At 35.4% G+C, this 21098-nt stretch overlaps 1 protein-coding gene and 1 non-coding gene across 3 annotated transcripts in view; both read left to right on the forward strand.

The window, feature by feature from the left end:
• Window positions 1-21098, forward strand: part of Matr3 (matrin 3) — a 28392-nt gene that overhangs the window by 3953 nt on the left and 3341 nt on the right. For both annotated transcript variants that reach the window (XM_031365354.1, XM_031365353.1), the window contains exons 2-12: window positions 6354-7449; window positions 12125-12186; window positions 13157-13198; window positions 13482-13594; window positions 13845-13897; window positions 15287-15412; window positions 15713-15838; window positions 16001-16168; window positions 16989-17120; window positions 18198-18241; window positions 18656-19025. In XM_031365354.1, coding sequence (XP_031221214.1) covers window positions 6538-7449; window positions 12125-12186; window positions 13157-13198; window positions 13482-13594; window positions 13845-13897; window positions 15287-15412; window positions 15713-15838; window positions 16001-16168; window positions 16989-17120; window positions 18198-18241; window positions 18656-19025 — 2148 coding nt within the window. In that variant the 5' untranslated portion in view covers window positions 6354-6537. The remainder of the gene's footprint in view (window positions 1-6353; window positions 7450-12124; window positions 12187-13156; window positions 13199-13481; window positions 13595-13844; window positions 13898-15286; window positions 15413-15712; window positions 15839-16000; window positions 16169-16988; window positions 17121-18197; window positions 18242-18655; window positions 19026-21098) is intronic.
• Window positions 12441-12547, forward strand: LOC116087832. Its single transcript, XR_004117634.1, has one exon. It is a non-coding gene; the product is annotated as a U6 spliceosomal RNA (small nuclear RNA).

Here is a 21098-nt window from a genome sequence, read left to right on the forward strand (position 1 = left end):
AAGACTATCTAGAATGAAATGCATAGGATGACACCTCCCCAACCCCCAAATCCAGTTAAGGTACTCCACTTATTATGTCAGTCAGGAGCTCATACATATTAGAAAATACAATGTTTCTGTTTTGTTTTTGAAACTGGGTCTTGCTATGTAACTCCTTGTGTTTGTGCAGGAGCAAATGCAAGCTCACATGTATGGACCCTCTATCTTGTTTGAGAAAGAATTATACTCCATTCCACTCTGCTTTGCACTCCTAGCTAGCTGGCCTTCCAACTTTTGGGATCTCCTCTGATTCCCTCGTCCTATAGAAGTGCTGGGTTACAGATATTCATCCTGTGCATTTGACTTGTCCTCATGCTTGCACAGCAAACAATTTTACTCATTAAGTCATCTCTAGCCTTGTGCTGGTAACTTATATATATTAAAGCCTTCTGCAAGGTTTAATGAGTGACAGATTTTTTTTTTAATATTATTTTTATGGTTCTAAGAATTGATCCTAGGACCTTACACATTATTAATTGCTCCACCAGTGAACTACATCCCAGCCCCCAAATGAAATGATTTTTTAAAAAAGTTTGTGGTATGTATGTCTGTGCCCCGTATGTGCCTGGTGCCCACAGAGGGCAGGTATTCCTTGAAACTGAAGTCATGGATGGTTGTGAGCCACCATGTGGGTGCTGGGAATGGATCCTCTGAAAGAGTAACCTGTGCTCTGTCCTGGCTAAGCCATATCTCCAGCCCCACCAAATGAAACTTTTTTTTTTTTTTTTTTTTTTTTTTTTTTTTTTTTTTTTTTTTTTTTTTTTGATTTTTGAGACAGGGTTTCTCTGTGTAGCCCTGGCTGTCCTGGAACTCACTCTGTAGGCTGGCCTCAAACTCAGAAACCCGCCTGCCTCTGCCTCCCAAGTGCTGGGATTAAAGGCGTGCGCCACCACCGCCCGGCCAAATGAAACTTTTAAAGAATAATTGTCAACCCTGTCCTTGAACATGAATATTTATACTGGTCTAAAAATCTTCCCCTTGGAGTTGGAGTGTATAGTTCTGTAGTAGAGTATTTGCTTATCATGTATGAGACCCTGAGTTTGAAACTCAGGAGCCTGGTGAAAAAAATTCAAAAGCCCTAATCTTAAAAATAAATATGGTGTGGCTCATACCTGTAGTCAAAAGCTTCTTCAGCCTTCATATATGATGTTGACTTGAGATTGATGATGAACTCTCAATGCCATCTGCCAGTGACAACATATTTATTGCCATTATTGTTATTTAAACATATTTAGTGTTTTTGACTTGGATAAAACATTTAAGTGTCAATGAGGTGGCACAATGGGTAGGGGTATTAGTGTGATTTGAGGTACTGAATTTAATCCTGGAGTCCACAATGTGGCAGAAGATAATCGACTCTTCTAATTTTATGTGTATGAGTATTTTGCCCCCATGTGTACAGGTACATTGCATTCATGTATGGTGCCTGCAGAGGCCAGTGTGGTGGATACCCTGGAACTGGAGATAGGTAGTTCAGATAGTGGGTGCTGTGAGCCAAATTCAGGTCTTCTGCTAAGCCATCTCTCCACCTCCTAGAATTGACTTTTGAGAGTTATGCACTGACTTTTATACATGTAATGTGACATATGCATGCCTGCCCTCACAGCACATACCCCAAAGCAGAAAAATCTAAAAAGTTCTTGCCTTTGCCATCCTTTTGTATGGCTCAGAATGAGAATAATAAAAAGATTGAGGTTTTGTAGCTATTTATAGCTTTTTTGTGATCGTGAGATTAAAGATTTTAATATATAATGAATGATATTATTGCCTGCATGTTTCTACTTTTTGGTTATGTCTTAAACTACCACAAACTAGTTGACGTCTCTAGTTGTTTTAGTTTGTTCTGTGTTGCTTTAGTTTTAGAGACCGTCTTGCTATATCAGCATGACTGGCTTGGTACCCACTGTATCTCAAGTTGAATATAGAAATTCCCTTTCTCAGCCTGCCAAGTAATGGTATCACAATATGAACACCACATGCAGACAAAAACAAACTTTTTTTTTTTTTTTTTAAGATTTATTTATGCCGGGCGGTGGTGGCGCACGCCTTTAATCCCAGCACTTGGGAGACAGAGGCAGGCGGATTTCTGAGTTTGAAGCCAGCCTGGTCTACAGAGTGAGTTCCAGGACAGCCAGTGCTATACAGAGAAACCCTGTCTCGAAAAACAAAACAAAAAACAAACAAACAAAAAAGATTTATTTATGTATATGAGTACACTGTAACTGTCTTCACACACACCAGAAGAGGGCATCAGATCCCATTACAGATGGTTGTGAGCCACCATGTGATTGCTGGGAATTGATCTCTGGAAGAGCAGCCAGTGCTCTTAACTGCTGAGCCATTTCTCCAGCCCAACAAATGTGTTTTTAAGAAGCAATTATTTTATATAATTGAGAACATAACTCAAGATGTAACGATAATAGATACCTTTTAACAGTTTTTTCTTTTCTGACATATTTTAGTTGTTTTTTAAAGTGTATGAAGAAATGTGTTGGACAATGCCAAGTGTCTTCAGGAATTACATCAGGTCTCATTTGGTTTGACATCTCCAGATTAGGCTACAATGGTTAGCCAAGCAAGATCCCCTGCTCTGACTAAGTACAGAGGTTATAAACCCCTACCAATATGCCCCAACCTTTTTAAAGTTTACCTCAGGGAGTTAAACTCAGGTTTTTGTGTTTGCAGGGCAAGCACTTTACTGTCTGAACAGTCAACCTAGACCTAGTATTTTTAATTAAAAAAAAAAAGAATACTTAATACTCAGGGAGGGGAGTTGTATTGTTATGTGAAATAAGAGGTTGTTCTATATGTAAATGCATATTTCAATCAATTGGTCAATTTTGATCATTGGCCTAATTTGCTTTTAGCCAAACCTGACATCCTGAGTTTATTTAATCCCCAGAACCCACATAGTAGGATACTAACTCCTGCAAGCTATCCTATAATCACACTCATGTTCACTGCACACATAAAAGTATTTTTGTTGTTTCGTTTTGAGACAGGGTCTTACTATATAGCTCTAAACTTAACCATGTAGACCAAGATCCTGCTGCTTTTGTATTTCAAGTATAAAGTAAACTGATTTTCATAATGTAAATTGCACTTATTCATTTTGTGTGAGAGTGTGTGTGTGTATGTGTGTGTGTGTGTGTGATACTGGCAGTTGAACTCAAGAGTTCTCAAATGTGCTAGGCAAGTGAGTAGTCCACATTCCATTCCCCTCCCATCCTACCTAAAGTAAAATTATAAGTCATTTTGGTATGGTTGGTTGGTTTGTTTTCCTGATTTTTAGAGGGTAGGGGTGTTTTGTGTTTGGAGAGTGGAAGATTGTGCACTCATGGGTGGACATTTAGAATTTATAGGTAAATTTGTATTTTGACATTACATTCGTAGGTTAGTTCTCAGAAGAGAGCCCAGGCAGCCTCAAACTTTTTTTTTTTTTTTTTTTTTTTTTTTAAGCTAAATATGACTTTTGCTCATGATCTTCTTGCCTCTACTCTTGTCAGTGCTCTGGAAGTAGAAGCAAGAAGAACATATTGAGTTTGAAGCCAAGCTTCAAATGTGGACATTATGGTAGGATCACAATTGAGTGATGTTATATCAGTGCTGAAGGTTAAGTCCAAGGTTTTAAAAGCACTCTGCTCACTGGGTAACATCTCAAGCTTTCAGCTCCCTAATTTTAAAAAATAAATTTTGTTTACTTATAATTGGGGATAGAACATGTTGCAAAGAGGATATGGAACAGCAAGTGTCACAAGAAGACAATTCTGTAGGGTTGGTCCCAAACCGTTCTGTCTGCTCCTGAGATAAAATTTGTATAACTGGTCTTTCTAAGCCTTTTTCCCATGAGCTATCTAAGTGATCCCCAGCCCTTGAACTTTTAATAAGTATTTCAGTATTATGCTAACTTTACTAATGAATCAGATCCCATGGAAATGAGCCCTTAAAAATGGCTTGTATATTGCAGGTTCGTTGACTAAAATATACTAGTAGCACCATTTTTATATTTTCTGAGCAGTGCTTTTCATGCCTGATTTCTCTTCTTTGTTCTGTAACATACTTCTAAGTTTTTCTGAAACTAGGTTCCAAGATGTCTTAGAATGTGTGTGTGGAACCTCAAACTCCTACTGCCTCAGCTTAAGTGCTGAGTTTATATTTATGAATGAGCACTACTATTGGGAGGGTGGGGTGTGGCAATTTATTTGGTTTGTATCAGTTAAAAAACCTAACTTGAGTTCTTTTTTGAGTAACACTTCTACAGTGTTGTTCTTAGCTGCATTTTGAAATTAAGTGTGTTAAAAGTAGTAGAGAAGTGGTTCTTGTGGAATTGCACTTGTCATAGGTTTTATATTGTTTGTCCTCCCTTTTCTGAGTTTTTTCTAACATCCATTTTCTGTTTTGTCTTTTACCTTAACTTGGTTTTCCAGATCCACTGTTTTCATGTAAAATACAAGAGTGTGATTGATGTCTCTAACTTAAAATGATTGTTTCCTTAAAATATGGTCTTTTTATGTGCAACAAAGTACTATTTTAGCATTTTTTCAAAAGACAGGCTTTTGAACAATAAGAGGCTTTGACTGTAACATGAAAGTCAAAGCTGTATAATTAACCCTAATGTTTAAAACTTTTATTTTGAAAATGGCTCTTTTTTTTAAAGTGTATATAAAATGTAGACATTAATACTAATGTATATAGTATTTCAGCCTGCTGTCCTTTGTGGCATTTTAAAGATACTATTAAAAAAAACTTTCATCCACTGTTCACTAACTCTTCTCTTCATTAATCTTAACTCAAAGCTTAAGTAGATTACATAAGTGGATCTTGTCTAGAACAATTTTCCTTGGTGTCTTTTCTCAAATTCATCTTTCTTGGTGTACAAAAACATCTGTAATTCCAGCTACCACTGATAGCATTTGTGTCTTACTTTATTACATCTATTTTTTTAATCCAGTCCAAATCTTTCTTGCCTGTAACTTTTTTTTTCTTTCTCTGCCTCTGTGTTCGTCCAGTATATCTTTCCTTTAATCTTAATCATTGATGGAATTGATCCTATAGTTGACTTTTAACTATTGGGTGTTTTCTGGGTTTTAGTATAATTTTATTAAACTACCAATGCTTAGGTATATGGCTAATCAGCATAAAACTGAAAAAGCAATGCATCATAGTAGAAGTCTGGCAAATTGATCAGATTTATCTTGTATGTGATTGTGATTGTAAAGTTGTCCTACAGAAAACATTGGTTGTATTGTATCTTTTAACTAATGCTTTATGGGAATCACATGTTAATACTTTGCATATCCTTATAACAGTTTTGAGATACAGTGAATCAGATTTAATAAAATAAAGTTTCATCCAGAAACACATCTTGAAGGATCATAATCAGTTAAAAGGTTTCAAGCTACTGGGCTATCCTTGTGAAGAGTTTGCAGAAATCTGTTAACAAGATCTTAGATTTCATTTATAAGCTTTGAACTCTAGAGATGTTATAGCCTTGAACATTAAATGAACAATAATAGGTGCTAACTTGGGATGTTTCCCGTCTTTAAATCACCTGTATTTCCTATATCTGGGTTTTTTTCTTGTTAGGTCTGTTTCTATACTGACCAAAATTGTTCTCCTTACCTTATAAGAGTAGGTATCAAATAAGCACTGCCTGGTATAGGATGGTCAGTAAGAAGGCAGTTAGTTGTGCGGCTTAAATTTGTAGGAAATTATTTTTCTTATTCACATCTGTCTTTACCTCAAGTTATTTTTGCTATGTGAAGGTCTCAACTGTTACTTGATCTTAGATCTTACATCAGATGCTTGACCCCTAAGCTTCATTTACTTGTGATTTTACTTGGTTCTTTCTGAGAGTGATAATAGGTCTCATTTTCTAAAGCAGAATACTACTGGTTCATCTTTGACTTGCTGACCTTGGTTTTTGTTTTTGTTTTATTTTGATTTTTTTTTTTTAGTCTTCTAGAACTTCAGCATCGTATGATAGAATATATTTTTATTCTTCTAAAAGAAGAAGCCCATCAATGTTTTCACTGCAATTTTGATGCACCCAAACATTTCGCCCTTAGATTTAAATGTTTTTAAGCCCAATTTGAAATTCCCTTTGTTAAATTTCAGCATGAAAAGCTACTTTTTAAATATCTATATGCAGGCTCTGCATATATCCAGAATCTGTTTAAGATATGTAATGAATTCCTTGTAAGTTTGAGGTCTTAGGTGGTTTTTTTAAATCAACATGATGCGTAAATTTTTTTTTCTTAAAAAAAGGCATCTACTAAAGGGATTTATGACTAAAACTGCTTATTTTTCTACAGAGTTGTCTGCTGGTTCTCAGCTTGAAGAAGATTCTACAGTCCTTATTGATCCTTTTTCTTGGCGTTACCATTTTTGAAGCAAAGTTAACCTAGCTTTCTAGCTTGAGCTTTCTTTTTGGCCGTCTTTTAAAACATTTTTTTTTTATTTTTTTGATCTATAAAATAGACAAGAGATAGTTCTACAATGTCCAAGTCATTCCAGCAGTCATCTCTCGGTAGGGATTCACAGGGTCATGGGCGTGACCTGTCTGCAGCAGGAATAGGCCTTCTTGCTGCTGCTACCCAGTCTTTAAGTATGCCAGCATCTCTTGGAAGGATGAACCAGGGTACTGCACGCCTTGCTAGTTTAATGAATCTTGGAATGAGTTCTTCATTGAATCAACAAGGAGCTCATAGTGCACTGTCTTCTGCTAGTACTTCTTCCCATAATTTGCAATCTATATTTAACATTGGAAGTAGAGGTCCACTCCCTTTGTCTTCTCAACACCGTGGAGATACAGACCAGGCCAGTAATATTTTGGCCAGCTTTGGTCTGTCTGCTAGAGACTTAGATGAACTGAGTCGTTATCCAGAGGACAAGATTACTCCTGAGAACTTGCCCCAAATTCTTCTACAGCTTAAAAGGAGGAGAACTGAAGAAGGCCCTACATTGAGTTATGGTAGAGATGGCAGATCTGCTACACGGGAGCCACCATACAGAGTACCTAGGGATGATTGGGAAGAAAAAAGGCACTTTAGAAGAGATAGTTTTGATGATCGTGGTCCTAGTCTCAACCCAGTGCTTGATTATGACCATGGAAGTCGTTCTCAAGAATCTGGTTATTATGACAGAATGGATTATGAAGATGACAGATTAAGAGATGGAGAAAGGTGTAGGGATGATTCTTTTTTTGGTGAGACCTCGCATAACTATCATAAATTTGACAGTGAGTATGAGAGAATGGGACGTGGTCCTGGCCCCTTACAAGAGAGATCTCTCTTTGAGAAAAAGAGGGGCGCTCCTCCAAGTAGCAATATTGAAGACTTCCATGGACTCTTACCGAAGGGTTATCCCCATCTGTGCTCTATATGTGATTTGCCAGTTCATTCTAATAAGGTGAGTTAAAGCAACAGATGCTTCTAATTTCTTTTACATTGTAGTGCCTGTTCTGTATTTATCTATATCTTTTACTCTAATTCTGTAGTCTGATGACATTGAGTTGATCAAGAATTGTTATACTTTTGAGAACACTTTTTGGAAGGTAATTGTTTTTGAGCAATATAAACCAGGGCTTTACATTAATAATACAATCTACCTAGAATGCTTCTTGCCACAAAGCTGTCATCCACTGGAATTATCTTGATGGGTTTTTTGTTTGTTTGTTTTTTTTGTTGTTTTGTTTGGTTTTTTTAGGGGGGTTTTATGTTTCTTGTTTTTTTTTGGCATCAGTATGTTCTTCTTAATCATATTTAAGCAGGCTTTTTTCTCCCCCAGTCTGCTTTGTTGAATTGTTTTAAGCATTTTTCCCCCTGAAGTCAATGTGCTTTCCATTTAGGATGCTAGATTTCAGCTTTCCATCTGTCTTGATTGCTGATTTATATGTAGTCAAATATATATTCTTAGAAAATTCTCTTTTTTTCCTTATCTGTGGCTACAGGGAAAGAGTTAATGTAGAGCCCTGGTGTGTGTTTCAGTATGTTTCATATTTTAGATTAGTTCATTCTTCCGTTTTTAATTTCCCTTTAACACAAACTCTCATACTACGACTGAAAATTTTCATCATTTTTTTTCTCTGTTTTCACAACTTCCTTAAACATACTTCAAAGCTCACTTTTTATTATCCCATATTTATTGCATCTGTCCCTTTAGAGACTCTGATAAATCATTGACTGCATTATTCTGCTCTGTGTTCCTTGTTTAAAAAAATTCTTTTTCTGATTTAGGCTTATTGTACTTCTGGTGTAGTCATTTGTGGGGGAAAAAGGAAACCTAATTCTTTAATTATCACATCTGGCAAAATGGAAACCATTTCAAAACGCCCTTTTAAATATGTTGTCCTTCTCTTTCAACTTTTTCAGTGCTACTCATTCTCATGGGGTTTTAAAATCTATTTTTCAGTATATATTACAGTTGACTTAAAGTCAATGGTGCTGTAGCACCCCTCTAGCTTGTTCTATAATCTGTGACCATCCATTTTTCCCCAATGTGCTTTGTAATAACTTACCTAACTGGAATAGGTGCTACCATGAGATTGATTTTTATGGTTACTATTACAGGGTTTTTCTTTACAGCAACATCTGGGACATTTTCTTTTCATATCACTTTCTTTTAACTTCATTTTTCAGTGTTTGACTTTTTTTAATCCTCCTGTTAACTTTTTTTTATGTTTTATTCTCTTTTCTGTGATTAGATCCCAGCATTTTTATCTTTTAATCTTTTATCCTATGTCGAATAAGTTACCATAAATGCCAAATTTAGATTTGTAGGGTTTTTTTGTTTTGTTTTTTTTTAAGAAGTGGAGCCGCCGGATGTGGTGGCTCATGCCTGTATTCCCAGCAATGGGGAGGCAGAGACAGGTGGATCTCAAGGCCAGCCTGATCTCCAGGCCAGCCAGGGCTATATAATGAGACCCTGTCTCAACAAAGAAATAAACCCTGGAGCTCTAAGAGTCAGCAAATCTTATTTGTTAGGCATTTTTATTCCCAATTTTTTAGATATAATAAATATGCCATGGTTTTTCTCTGTACTAAACTTTAAGATTTAGTCTAGTATAAATTAAAACAATGAAAAAAGTTCCATTAAATTTGATTGACTTCTTTCTGTGTTTCCTCTTAACCTCTTTACCAAGCAGAAATTACTTGACTGGTGTTCTCAGAAATGATCTGTAAATTTTAAGGGAAATAGTTAAAATGATCAAATAAAAATCATCTTAAAGAACTGAATCTTTGCTATTAGAAGAAAGGAACATAAGAGGATTTGTCAGATAAAAGTTTGGTTTTTATAAGGCTTTTGTTCCCTTCAAATTTTACTACTTCCTAAAGAAGGCTAATAATTTAAATGAATCTAAATTAACAAGAGCAGTTTGAAATACTTGCTAACACTTTGGATTGAGGAGTGGTTTTAGCCTATAAAAACATTAGGTTTCTAGTTAGTTTGCCTACTCTTAAATATTAGGTATATTCAGCAATTATTTTAGAAGAATTTTGCTTAACCATTGGGTACAAAATTTGTGTTTGTAGGTTAAACCAATTGGAACAAATTTTAAGTATGTGGATTTTCTAAGTGTTTTATAGTTTTACAATTTTACAGCCTCAATTAACTGATGTTTTCTGTGTATCTTCTTCACTGAAAAGGCGATTATTTACTTCAACAATAACTGTCGACTGATAGACTTTTTTTAAAAGAAAATCTTGTAGACATAGACAATGAAAAAAATTAAGTATCCTGCTCTCTGGTATCACTGCATAACTTGGAAAATCTGTTGTTTTCACTAAAGGGTAATGTTAAATAGCCTACATTATATACAAAAGTTCACATGAAAAGCATAGTAGTAACTTACTATGATGGAGTGCCCTTATTTTATATTTTTAGGTGAATTTTAAGTAATGGTCTTCCTTTGGATTCTTTTCAAGGTCATTTTAGAACATTAAAATAGCATACAATCTGAAACTTCTTTCAACTTATAGAAAATGCCCACTGCAGCATTTTTGTCTTATGGCTTGGGTTTCTATTTTTTTCCTTCTAGTGTTAGTTAGGTCTTTAAATTACATTGTTCTGCACTTTGGAAATGCTTCTAGAATGATTATTTCAAAACTAACATAATCAATGTTTTTGGTTTTGGTTTGTTTGGTTTGGTTTTGGTTTGGTTTGGTTTGGGTTTTTTTAACCACTGGAGTCAGTCTTCATTTTAATCTAGACAGTAAGAGATTAGGTACAGTAAAGCCAATTTATGATGGATGGGTGGGAGGTGTGTAACTTAAATTCCTGATCTTGGCCTTCTTTTTAGTACTTGAAAGACCAGCCACATTTTTTACCATAAACTTGAAACTTAAAGGACATAGGGAATTGGATATAGTTTCTTTTCAGCTCTGTGTCCTTTCTATTTCCTATAAATTCAGAAGCATGCTTAAAATGATAACATTCTTTTCCTAAAACACTGCTTCTTAAGGATCAATACTTGTATCTGAAATTGTTCTGAAATTCTTTAGGTTGATGGATTTGTTTAGTCCCTTTTCCTGAATTTTGTGAATTTACCCATGGCGCCTCTTGCTTATAGCCATTTTTAAAATGGCTTCCAGTAATGGTCTGTTGTGTTGCAAGTAGAAACTGTTGTATAACATCAATAGAAATCTCTCAAGTTCCTGTTAGCTATAACTTTTGAAAGAATATAGTTTTCAGAGTTACTAAGAATAGTAGTTGATAGATAGCACCTCACATTCTAAGCATTATTTTGTTTGGCTGTGTTCCATTTCAGTTCTTTCACAGGGTTTTAGTTAACTTTCTTACAGCATAAAATGCATGAAGACTAACAAATTAAACTTTGAAATTAGCATCCAATTTATAAAACTTCATTTTGAGCCTTCATAAAAGGCAAATTGTATGAATTGATATATTTTCCTGTAGCTGAAGCTCTCTAATCCCCATTTTAAAAAATTACTTTGCCTGCCCATGTTTATATTGTATTTAGAACTTTCAAGAACAGTGGATATTTTAGGAATTGTCTGATTTGTGGGAATTTGAAAAGTCAGAACTACTTGTAAAACAGTAGATTCTTTTAAACAGTTCAGTATAGATGACCTCATATATTTGGGAGGGTTCAAATGTTTACATTTATTAATTCATTCATTTTTTAACCACAATAGAAGACTTCTGTTGTAGTAAGTTTAAATTTAAGCTTAGGAGACATAGCTAGTTCTGTTGTAATTTAGGAAACAAGCGGAGGCATTTTGGTGGCAAAGCCCACCTTAACTATTAATATTGGGTAAAAAGTTAAACTGGATTTCTTTTTTCCTAGAGATAGGGTAATTAATTTGAATCAAATACATTTAGTTCATGCATTATATTTTAAAATCTCAAAGAAGAAAATATTGATGGACTACATTGCCTCCCTCAAAATTGGGGGAAAGACACACCTTAAAAATTCTATTTTAAGGAAATATGGAAACTTAAGATTTTGATACGTGGGAAACATTTCTTAGAAAAGCCATTTACATTAAATCATGTTGGCCTTTTTTGACAGTGCTTTTGTTGTTGTTGAAGCTTTTGTTGTTAATTTTTGGTTTGGGGAGGTTTTGTTTTGTTTTTGCTATAGTAGAAAGTATAGTATATTTGGAATTTGACTAAAAGGCTAGATGAAATTAAAAATTCAACTTTACACTAATTATTCACACACAATTTCTAGAAACCTAGCTATGTGGCTATTTGAACATACAGAATATTATTAAATATCAGTTCCAATAACAATGGGTACTTGAGCTTGGTCCACAGTAGTTACTGTGTGCTAGCCAACCTCAAGGCCCATTATTCTTCCTGATCTTTCCTATCTACATCTTTCTACTGTCAGATCTCAAATATGTTGACCAAGTTAATCCAGTTTTTCCAAGAATGTGCATAGAGTATTTGAGGGCAGGATCAAGCTTTAAGGACTCAGGAATTGTTTTAACATAAACTAATGTGATTTAATACATCAGGAAGTGTTCATAACAACCTGATACTGCAGAAACATTAATGGTTCGTATAAAGATTTTTGGCTATTAATTTTTGTTAATTCTGCTAATTTACTTTGCTGCAGGAGTGGAGTCAACATATCAATGGAGCAAGTCACAGTCGTCGATGCCAGCTTCTTCTTGAAATGTAGGAATTTGAAATACATATAAAGCATCCATATCGTGAATCAGAAACAGCCATTGTTGGTTTGGGGGATTTGGTCATTTACTTATGCATATGGTGTTTCTGTTATAACTGATGATATCTGTTATAATTGATGATATCTGGTTAATACTTAATTACAGATATATAAGTATATCTTGATGAATAATAGATGCAATTATGCTTTGTTACTCTTTAATTTCTAGGATAAATATACATTGGCCTATTAAGAAAATTTCATGCTCGCTTCGGCAGCACATATACTAAAATTGGAACGATACAGAGAAGATTAGCATGGCCCCTCCGCAAGGATGACACGCAAATTCGTGAAGCATTCCATATTTAAAAAAAAAAAAAGAAAATTTCAGTAGAATAAATGGAAAGGTAGCACTTTAATAATAGTTAATATATGCTGTAGAACAAAAATATGAAAGAATAATTTAAAATTACGAGAAACCAACTGAAGTTCCATGTGGAAAGCTTTTGACATACATGGCTTTAGTTCTGAATTTTGATTGCTACATTGAAATGGAATTGGAAGAAACAGCCTACTGTAGAACATATTGTCCATACGTACATAATTCCTTTGGGGCCGTCTTTTCTTTCTGATGACATAACCTTAACTGTGCTCTGATACCTAATATTGGGGAAGGACACTAGTTTTTCTTTCTTTCTTTTTTTTTTTCTTTGTATAACCCGCTTTCTAATTTCTTGCACAGCATTTTCCCTGCTTGCAATTTAACAAAATAAAGGAACATGTATCACTTACGTTTACAACTCCAGATTTATTCCAAATCATTTGATGTCTGAAGTTCTTTTTGAAATATCAAATGCTTTTGACAATGTAGATTCTCAGATAACTTTACTAATAAATCATCTGTTATAGAGGCTTAACAAAGCTACTTTGTGAGAAGAGCCATTTTATTTTAAAATTAACTTTCTGATCTTTTTAAAGCTACCCAGAATGGAATCCTGACAATGATACTGGACACACAATGTAAGTTAAGATTTTTTAGGCTATTTATTGTTTATAAAGGAGATCAATGTAAGGAATACAAGGTTAATATTCTTGTTTCATAAAAATATTTTTTTTTATTTCTTCACCAAATAACTTTTTTAAAGTAGTGGTGTAAGGAATTTTTTAGAAAATAATGTAGTGATTTTTCTTTTTACTGTTACACCTTTTCTACTACTTTATATACAAATATTTCTAAAACTTAACATAGTCATAGTTAAAGAGGTACTTTATTATACTTTATTTATTTTGTTCTTATTACTAGGGGTGATCCATTCATGCTGCAGCAGTCTACAAACCCAGCACCAGGGATTCTGGGACCGCCGCCTCCTTCATTTCACCTTGGAGGACCAGCAGTTGGACCAAGAGGAAATCTGGGTGATTATATGAAATTCATAGTGCCTTTAATAGCAACTTTTACTATAACTGCCTTTAGTGTAAATGGTGGTGTAAGAATGTTCATTGAAAAGTTCTTTTAAAGTAACATAGCATGAAAAGACAGTAATTTATAAATGTCTTTCCATTTGTATTTGAAAGATGTTTATTTTAAAAAGTAAACCTACCTTGCTTTGTAAAGGAATTATATTTATTGTGAATCATTTAAAAATTTTTGATTCTCTCTCCACAGGTGCTGGTAATGGGAACCTACAGGGACCAAGACACATGCAAAAAGGCAGAGTGGTCCGTGATACAGCTGTTGCTTCTGTCCATTGCTTTTGGGAATGTTATTCCTTTTAAATGCTTATTAATTGAATCTTTTTTGTGAGGGTTGAGGGGATTTCAAGACAGGGTTTTTTTGTGTAGGCTGTTTGTAGACTAGGCTTGGCCTCAAATTCAGAGATCCAACTACTTTTGCCTTAGAATACTGAAATTAAAGGCATGTACCACCAATGCCCAACTGTTTGTTAATTCAATCTGAATCACAGTCCTTATAACAGGATGGGTATTTTAATTATAAAACTATTAGGTTTCCTGAGTGTGAGGGCATGTACTTAATTCTAGCATTCAGTAGACAAAGTCAGGCTGGTCTCTTGAGTTTGAGGCCAGTCAGGGGCTGTATGTGACTATTTTTTAAAAAAGTAAATAAACTCTTTTTAAGCTGTTTGACATGACTGGTAGTAGTTAAAAGACCTTTCATAAACAGAATTAGCTTGGAAAGATGGCTCAGCAGCAACAACTAACTATGTTTGATTCCCAGGACCCACGAGATGTTCTCTGACCTCCACACTAACACCATAACATATAAATGCCCGCACATATAGTTTAAAGCATGAAGTAAGGGCCAGGAGGCAGATCTGTTGGTGCCAGGGTTACACAGACAGACCCTGTCTTGAAAAAGCAAAGAGGAAGAATGATGCAATAAGAATCAGTAGAGAGACTATTTTTGAAACTTGACAATAACTACCATTTGATTTTTTGATTTGTTCTGTTCTGTTTTGTTTGGAAGAATTTATTCCAGTTCAGGTGTGGTGGCATATAGCCCTCAGGAAGCAAGAGGCAGGCTGGTCTACATAGTGAGGTTTAGAACAGCCAAGGATACATATGAGATCCTATCTCAAAAAAAAAAAAAAAAAACCAGAAAATACATGAATTTATTCCCGTAGCATTTAATAATGCTCTGTTCTTTAAATTCCCTATAATGCTAAAAGTTAGGTAATAGAGTTTTTAGATTGATTATGGAGTAAAAAATTTAATGTATAAGGTGGTTCTTTTGCCAGCCTTTTTGATGGTATTGTAAATCAAACCTAGGGTCTTGGCTATATTGGGCCAAGGACTTAATTAACCACAACAGTACAGCCTCACCTCCCCCCACCCCTTTCTTTTCTTGTTTTGAGAGTTGATCAAAAGATTAAAGCTGGCCTTAAACTTTGCACCGGGGTGTGTGTGTGTGTGTGTGTGTGTGTGTGTGTGTGTGTGTGTGTGTGTAAATTAATGCTAGGTATTTAACCTGGGGCTTTACGCTTAGTACATGCTAATAAGTATTATATACTGTTGTCTGGTAAATACATGCCTAAGTTTCTGAAAATACTTTTTTAAAAGGACTTTTTTGTGTGTCCCTCTAATGTGTAGGAAACCAGCAGAGTTGTTCACATTATGGATTTTCAGCGAGGAAAAAACTTGAGATACCAGCTATTACAATTGGTAGAACCATTTGGAGTCATTTCAAATCATCTGATTCTAAATAAAATTAATGAGGTATGAGTTAAACATCAGTTATTCATAGCATTCATATGTAAATGAAATTCAATTAGTTTTGGTGTCATTTTTAATTGTCAATTTGAAATATCAGAGAAAAGGTAAGATGCCAAAGGTAAATAGATTTTTATTAATAAACAAAAGGTTTGTGATTCCTAAGTTAAATATCAGCTTGATAACAGTGGTCTTTTGTATTTTGGCTATTGAAGATGCTCTCTATTAAATGATTAAATACAGTAATGTAGAATGTGTAAATATTGGTGATAACATTTGTAGAAATTTCTTTTTGTGTAATTTTAGGCATTTATTGAAATGGCCACCACAGAAGATGCTCAAGCGGCTGTGGATTATTATACAACTACACCAGCATTAGTGTTTGGCAAGCCAGTGAGAGTTCATTTATCCCAGAAGTATAAGAGAATAAAGGTAGTAGCCTTTCCTTCTGTATTTCATTTCTGTATTTGGTAGCTTGGTTGATTAAAAGTTAAGCTGTTAGTAATTGTAGCATAACTATCAACCTTTAACTTGTATTTTAATTTTTTTTTCTAATTTTCTCCCTGGTTTTGTTTTTGTATTTTGTTTTTAAAGAAACCTGAAGGAAAACCAGATCAGAAGTTTGATCAAAAGCAAGAACTTGGACGTGTGATACATCTCAGCAATTTACCTCATTCTGGCTATTCTGACAGTGCTGTCCTCAAGCTTGCTGAGCCTTATGGGAAAATAAAGAATTATATACTGATGAGGATGAAAAGTCAGGTAGTACATATGGGCAGGTTTTTAAGAGTACTTAATTTGGTTTCCTGGGAATAGATGTCAGTAGTATAAATGTATTGCTTTGTGGGTTAATCCTAAACATATATACACACACTCACACTCAATCACACTCCTCTCTCTTTCCCTCCCTCCCCCTCTCTCTCTTTCTCTCTCTCTCTCTCTTTTTCTCTCACACATATAATTTTAGTTAGATGGCCCATGATCAAGCATTAAAGATTTGAAAAGTGCAAAGTTGGAAGTAAAGTGTTTTGACTCACTCACTCACTCTCTCTCTCTCTTTCTCTCTCTCTCTCTCTCTCTCTCTCTCTCACACACACACACACACACACACACACACACACACACAATTTTAGTTAGATGCCCATGATCAAGCATTAAAGATTTGAAAAGTGGCAAAATTGGAAGTAAACGGTTTTGTTTTTTTCCTCTTGTCCTAGTTGACAAGTGCTTTAAAGAATTTTCTTCCTATCGGTCTAATACATATGTAGACACTCAGCTTTGAGGATATGGGCACTGGCTTTAGGTTTTGTTTTGTTAAATGCTAGACTTAAATATGAGACATCATGACCAGCTTTTCAGATTCTAAATTTAGCAGCTGAATTCACTTTACTCATACTTGAAATTTTTATGTAAAGAATTCAGAGGACAGGAGATGAAACGAGTCTTAGGATTCAGTTATCAACAACCCCCAGAATCAGTCAGGAGTGTATTGATTTTTTGATGATTTCATGATGTAAAATAATTTTAATGCACTTCCAGTAAAAGTAATGTCATTGTGGGGTTTCTCCCTCCCATCTTCCAGGCTTTTATTGAGATGGAAACCAGAGAAGATGCGATGGCAATGGTTGACCACTGTCTAAAGAAGGCACTTTGGTTTCAAGGGAGATGTGTTAAAGTTGACCTGTCTGAGAAATATAAAAAATTAGTGCTGCGGGTACGTATTGCTAAGGAATATTAAATAGCTTTAATATCTTAAGGTCTAACTATGTAACCAAGTCTACCCCAAGCTGCTGAATTCACCTTTTCCTGGCCTCTGAGGGTCTCTGGACTTTATTATACACTCAACACAGATAGGCAGACACAGATAAAAGTAAATCTTACAGACTTAATCTTAAAGTCTTAATGACTTATTGAGAAAGAGCACTTGATATTCTTGCCAAGAACATTGGCTCAGTTCCCATCACCCACATGACTCAACCACCTGTAACTCTCTTTCAGGATTTGACCTGTAGTTGAACCAATTTAAAATTATCCCCCTCCTGCGACCCCCAACCAGGGTCTGGAATTTGCCCACATCTATTCATTCCCTCCTGTAATTGAGTATGGACATTTTAATGCAACCAATAGTTTTAAATTAAGGAACAAGGTTTGTGCAACAAAAGTTGCTATACATGAAAATTCAGTCATCTTGAGGCAACTAGACCTTGGGATACAGAATTTAGCATTACAATACATAGCAACAGACCAAAACTCAACACTGACCCTCTCTTCTAATCTCTGTGATTCAGGCATGTATGTGATGCATTAAAAACATTCAGACAAAATCCTTATATAAACCGGTATAAAAATGAGAAAAATCTAGGCTGGGTATGGTGGTAGACACCATTAATCCTAGCACTTGAAAGGCAGAGGCAGGTAGGGCTCACTCCCTTGAGCTAGTGAGACTGTGCCTAAAAAGAAAAGAAAAAGATGTTTTGTATTTTTCTTAATCTTAAAAACAAAAAAACCTTTTTTATTTCTCCAATATAGAGATTTTGTTTCATGAAAGCATCTTCCATTTTTCTATTTTGTTTAAAATTTATTGAAACAGTTATATTACCAAAATGTTATATTGCTTACTTCTGTATTTATATTGTAGTGAGATGAAATTTTAAAATCCAGGCAGATTTTGTTGGGTTATGGTTGTACAGACTTATATAAAAGAGGGTTGCAGTGTGTTACTTGATTGATATATTCTACAAATGAGTAAATTTTAATGTATTTTAACTTTTACAAAATTTTTATCTTGTAGATTCCTAACAGAGGCATTGACTTACTGAAAAAAGATAAATCCCGGTAATTAGATTTTGCTTGTGTCTGTATATTGTGTAATAATTATTTGTTTTTTGCTATGACAAACTGTCTGACCAAAGCAACTTCAAGAAAGAATAATTTTTGTTCAAAGGTCAAAGATTCAATCCAGCATAGATAGGAAGTAATGACTGTGAGAACTTGAGAATACTGGTCACATCATGTCTGTAGTCAGGAAGTAAAGAAAGATAAATGCTTCCATTCAGTTCATTTGTTATTTTTATTCAGTCAGGAACCTCTTCGGGCAGTCCATGGGATGGTACCACCCACAGTCAGGGTGGCTATTCCCACTGCAAGCTGACCAGGTTTTAGGTAGATAACTAGAATCAATATTAACCATGTATACTGCTGTATTGGGCTTTACCATTTCAACTCCGCAATCAAAATGTCTCTTTGCAGAAAAAGATCCTACTCCCCAGATGGAAAAGAATCCCCAAGTGATAAGAAGTCCAAAACTGATGGTGCTCAGAAGACTGAGAGCCCAGCTGAGGGTAAGGAACAGGAAGAGAAGTCGGGTGAGGACGGTGAGAAAGACACCAAGGATGATCAGGCAGAACAGGAGCCCAGCATGCTGCTTGAATCTGAAGATGAACTGCTTGTCGATGAAGAAGAAGCTGCAGCACTACTAGAAAGTGGTAGTTCAGTGGGCGATGAGACCGATCTTGCTAATTTAGGGGATGTATCTTCTGATGGAAAAAAGGAGCCTTCAGATAAAGCTGCGAAAAAAGATGCAAGTGCTTCAGCAACATCCAAGAAAAAACTTAAAAAGGTAAGGTTTTATATTGATGTTTTAATTAGAATACTAAGCCAGATCAATTTTTCTTGTAACTTCGGCACTTATGCAGGTAGAGACAATAGATTCATAAATTTGAGGTTCAATGTAGTGAGACCCAGACAACTACAAAGAATATGTGGTATGAGTTTGAACTTTACCAACTCAAATAACTTTAACCATGTAAGTTATTTTTAAGCACCAGATGTGAGAGCACATGCATTCCCAGGAGTGAGGCAGAAACAACCAGATCTCTGAATCTACAACAGCCAGGAAAACAGAGATCCTTCCTCAAAAAAAAAAAAAAAAAATTTTGAGGGCTGAAGAGATGGCTCAGTAGTATAATCAGGTGGTGGTGGGAAACACTGGAAAACAAACCCTAAATGAAGGAATTCTTGAAGATTTTTTTTTTTTCTAAAAAGATTGTGTCATTTTGTTTTTTGCTCTTTTGAGATGGGGTTTCTCTGTGTAGCCCCTGCTGACCTGGAACTTCCTGTGAGGACTAGGCTGGCCTTGAATTCAGATTGCCTGCCTCTGCCTCTAGGATTAAAGGTGTGCATTACCACTTACCTAGTAAGGTTAAATATTTTAATGGCTTTTAAGGGAATTACATTAGAAAATAAAGGCTAGAGATGTTTAGTGTGTTTACTTAGTATTCACAAAGCTCTTGAGTTCAATCCCCAGTACCATATAAAAACTGAACATAGTGTGTGTGGCTTACACCAAAAGTTCCACCACTCAGGGACAGAGAATCAGAATCAGAAATTTGAGGTCACCACAGGATATATGAAACCTTGTCTCCCAAAAATAAAAGGTAGCTGTGTCTAATGAATGTCAGCCAAGGTTGTTGTGGATCCTTCATGTTGATGGATCCATCAAGATATTAAATGTAGCCTTTAATCCCCCGCACATGGGAGCAGGAGGCAGGCCGATCTCTGTAAGTTCAAGGACAACCAGGCCATAGTTTCACAGAGGAAACCCTGTTTGAAAACAAAGAATGAAATTTCTTTTCCTTTTTTTAATTAGTATTTTCCCCCTCCCCCAGTATTTGTTTTTTATTATTGTTGTTGTTGTTGTTTGGGTTTTTTGGGGGGGGTTCTGGTGGGTTTTTTCAGGGGGGTGGGTTTGGGGTTTTGGTTTTTGGAGATGGGGTTTTGGTTTTTCGAGACAGGGTTTCTCTGCGTATCCCTGGCTGTCCTGGAATTCACTCTGTAGATCAAGCTGGCCTCAAACTCCAAAGTCATCCTCATCCTGTCTCTGCCTCCCAAGTGCTGAGATTAAAGGCGTGCACCACTACTGTTTTTTTAATGGTGCTGAGCATATAGAACCTTGGGCATGACAAGTCTTAAGCAGGGTATGCCAGTGAGTTTTACCATCAGTGGAATATACTCTTTTTTAATTTTTTGTGAATTTTTTTAAGTGGTGTGTTTTTAATTTTTGTGCATTTGTATTTTGACTGCATGTATGTCTGTGTGGATGTGTCAGATACCCTAGAGACTAGAGTTACAGTTTTGATCTGACATTTGGGTCCTGGGAATTTAACCTAGGTTCTCTGGAAGAGTAGTCACCATTCAACCACTGAGCCATTTCTGACCCTGGTATAAATATTCTCCCATCTGTTTTTTTCTTAGATAAGTCAGTCTTTTCATTTGATGAATAATGAGTGTTGATGGCCCTCATGGTGTTGAAGCTTGGTGAATTTGTTTCTCTAGAGGGTTCTCAAAAGGCTGCATGTTAAACACTTGATCACTGAGCAACAACCATAAACCTTTCTTTAATTTTATAGTAAGCTAAATTGGCCTTGTTTTTTTTTTTTTTTTTTTTTTTTTTTTTTTTAAGATTGTATTATTATATGTAAGTACACTGTAGCTGTCAGACACATCAGAAGAGGGCGTCAGATTTCATTATGGATGGTTGTGGCTGCTGGTATTTGAACTCTGTACCTTTGGTAGAACAGTCAGTGCTCTTAACTGCTGAGCCATCTATCCAGGCCCTAATTAGTACTCTTTAAATTGACTATCCTGCCATTCCTTACACTATGCCCAGTAAACCTTGTTTTCTTCCATTTTA

Source organism: Mastomys coucha, unplaced genomic scaffold (genome assembly GCF_008632895.1).
Source record: "Mastomys coucha isolate ucsf_1 unplaced genomic scaffold, UCSF_Mcou_1 pScaffold13, whole genome shotgun sequence".
NCBI lineage: Eukaryota > Metazoa > Chordata > Mammalia > Rodentia > Muridae > Mastomys > Mastomys coucha.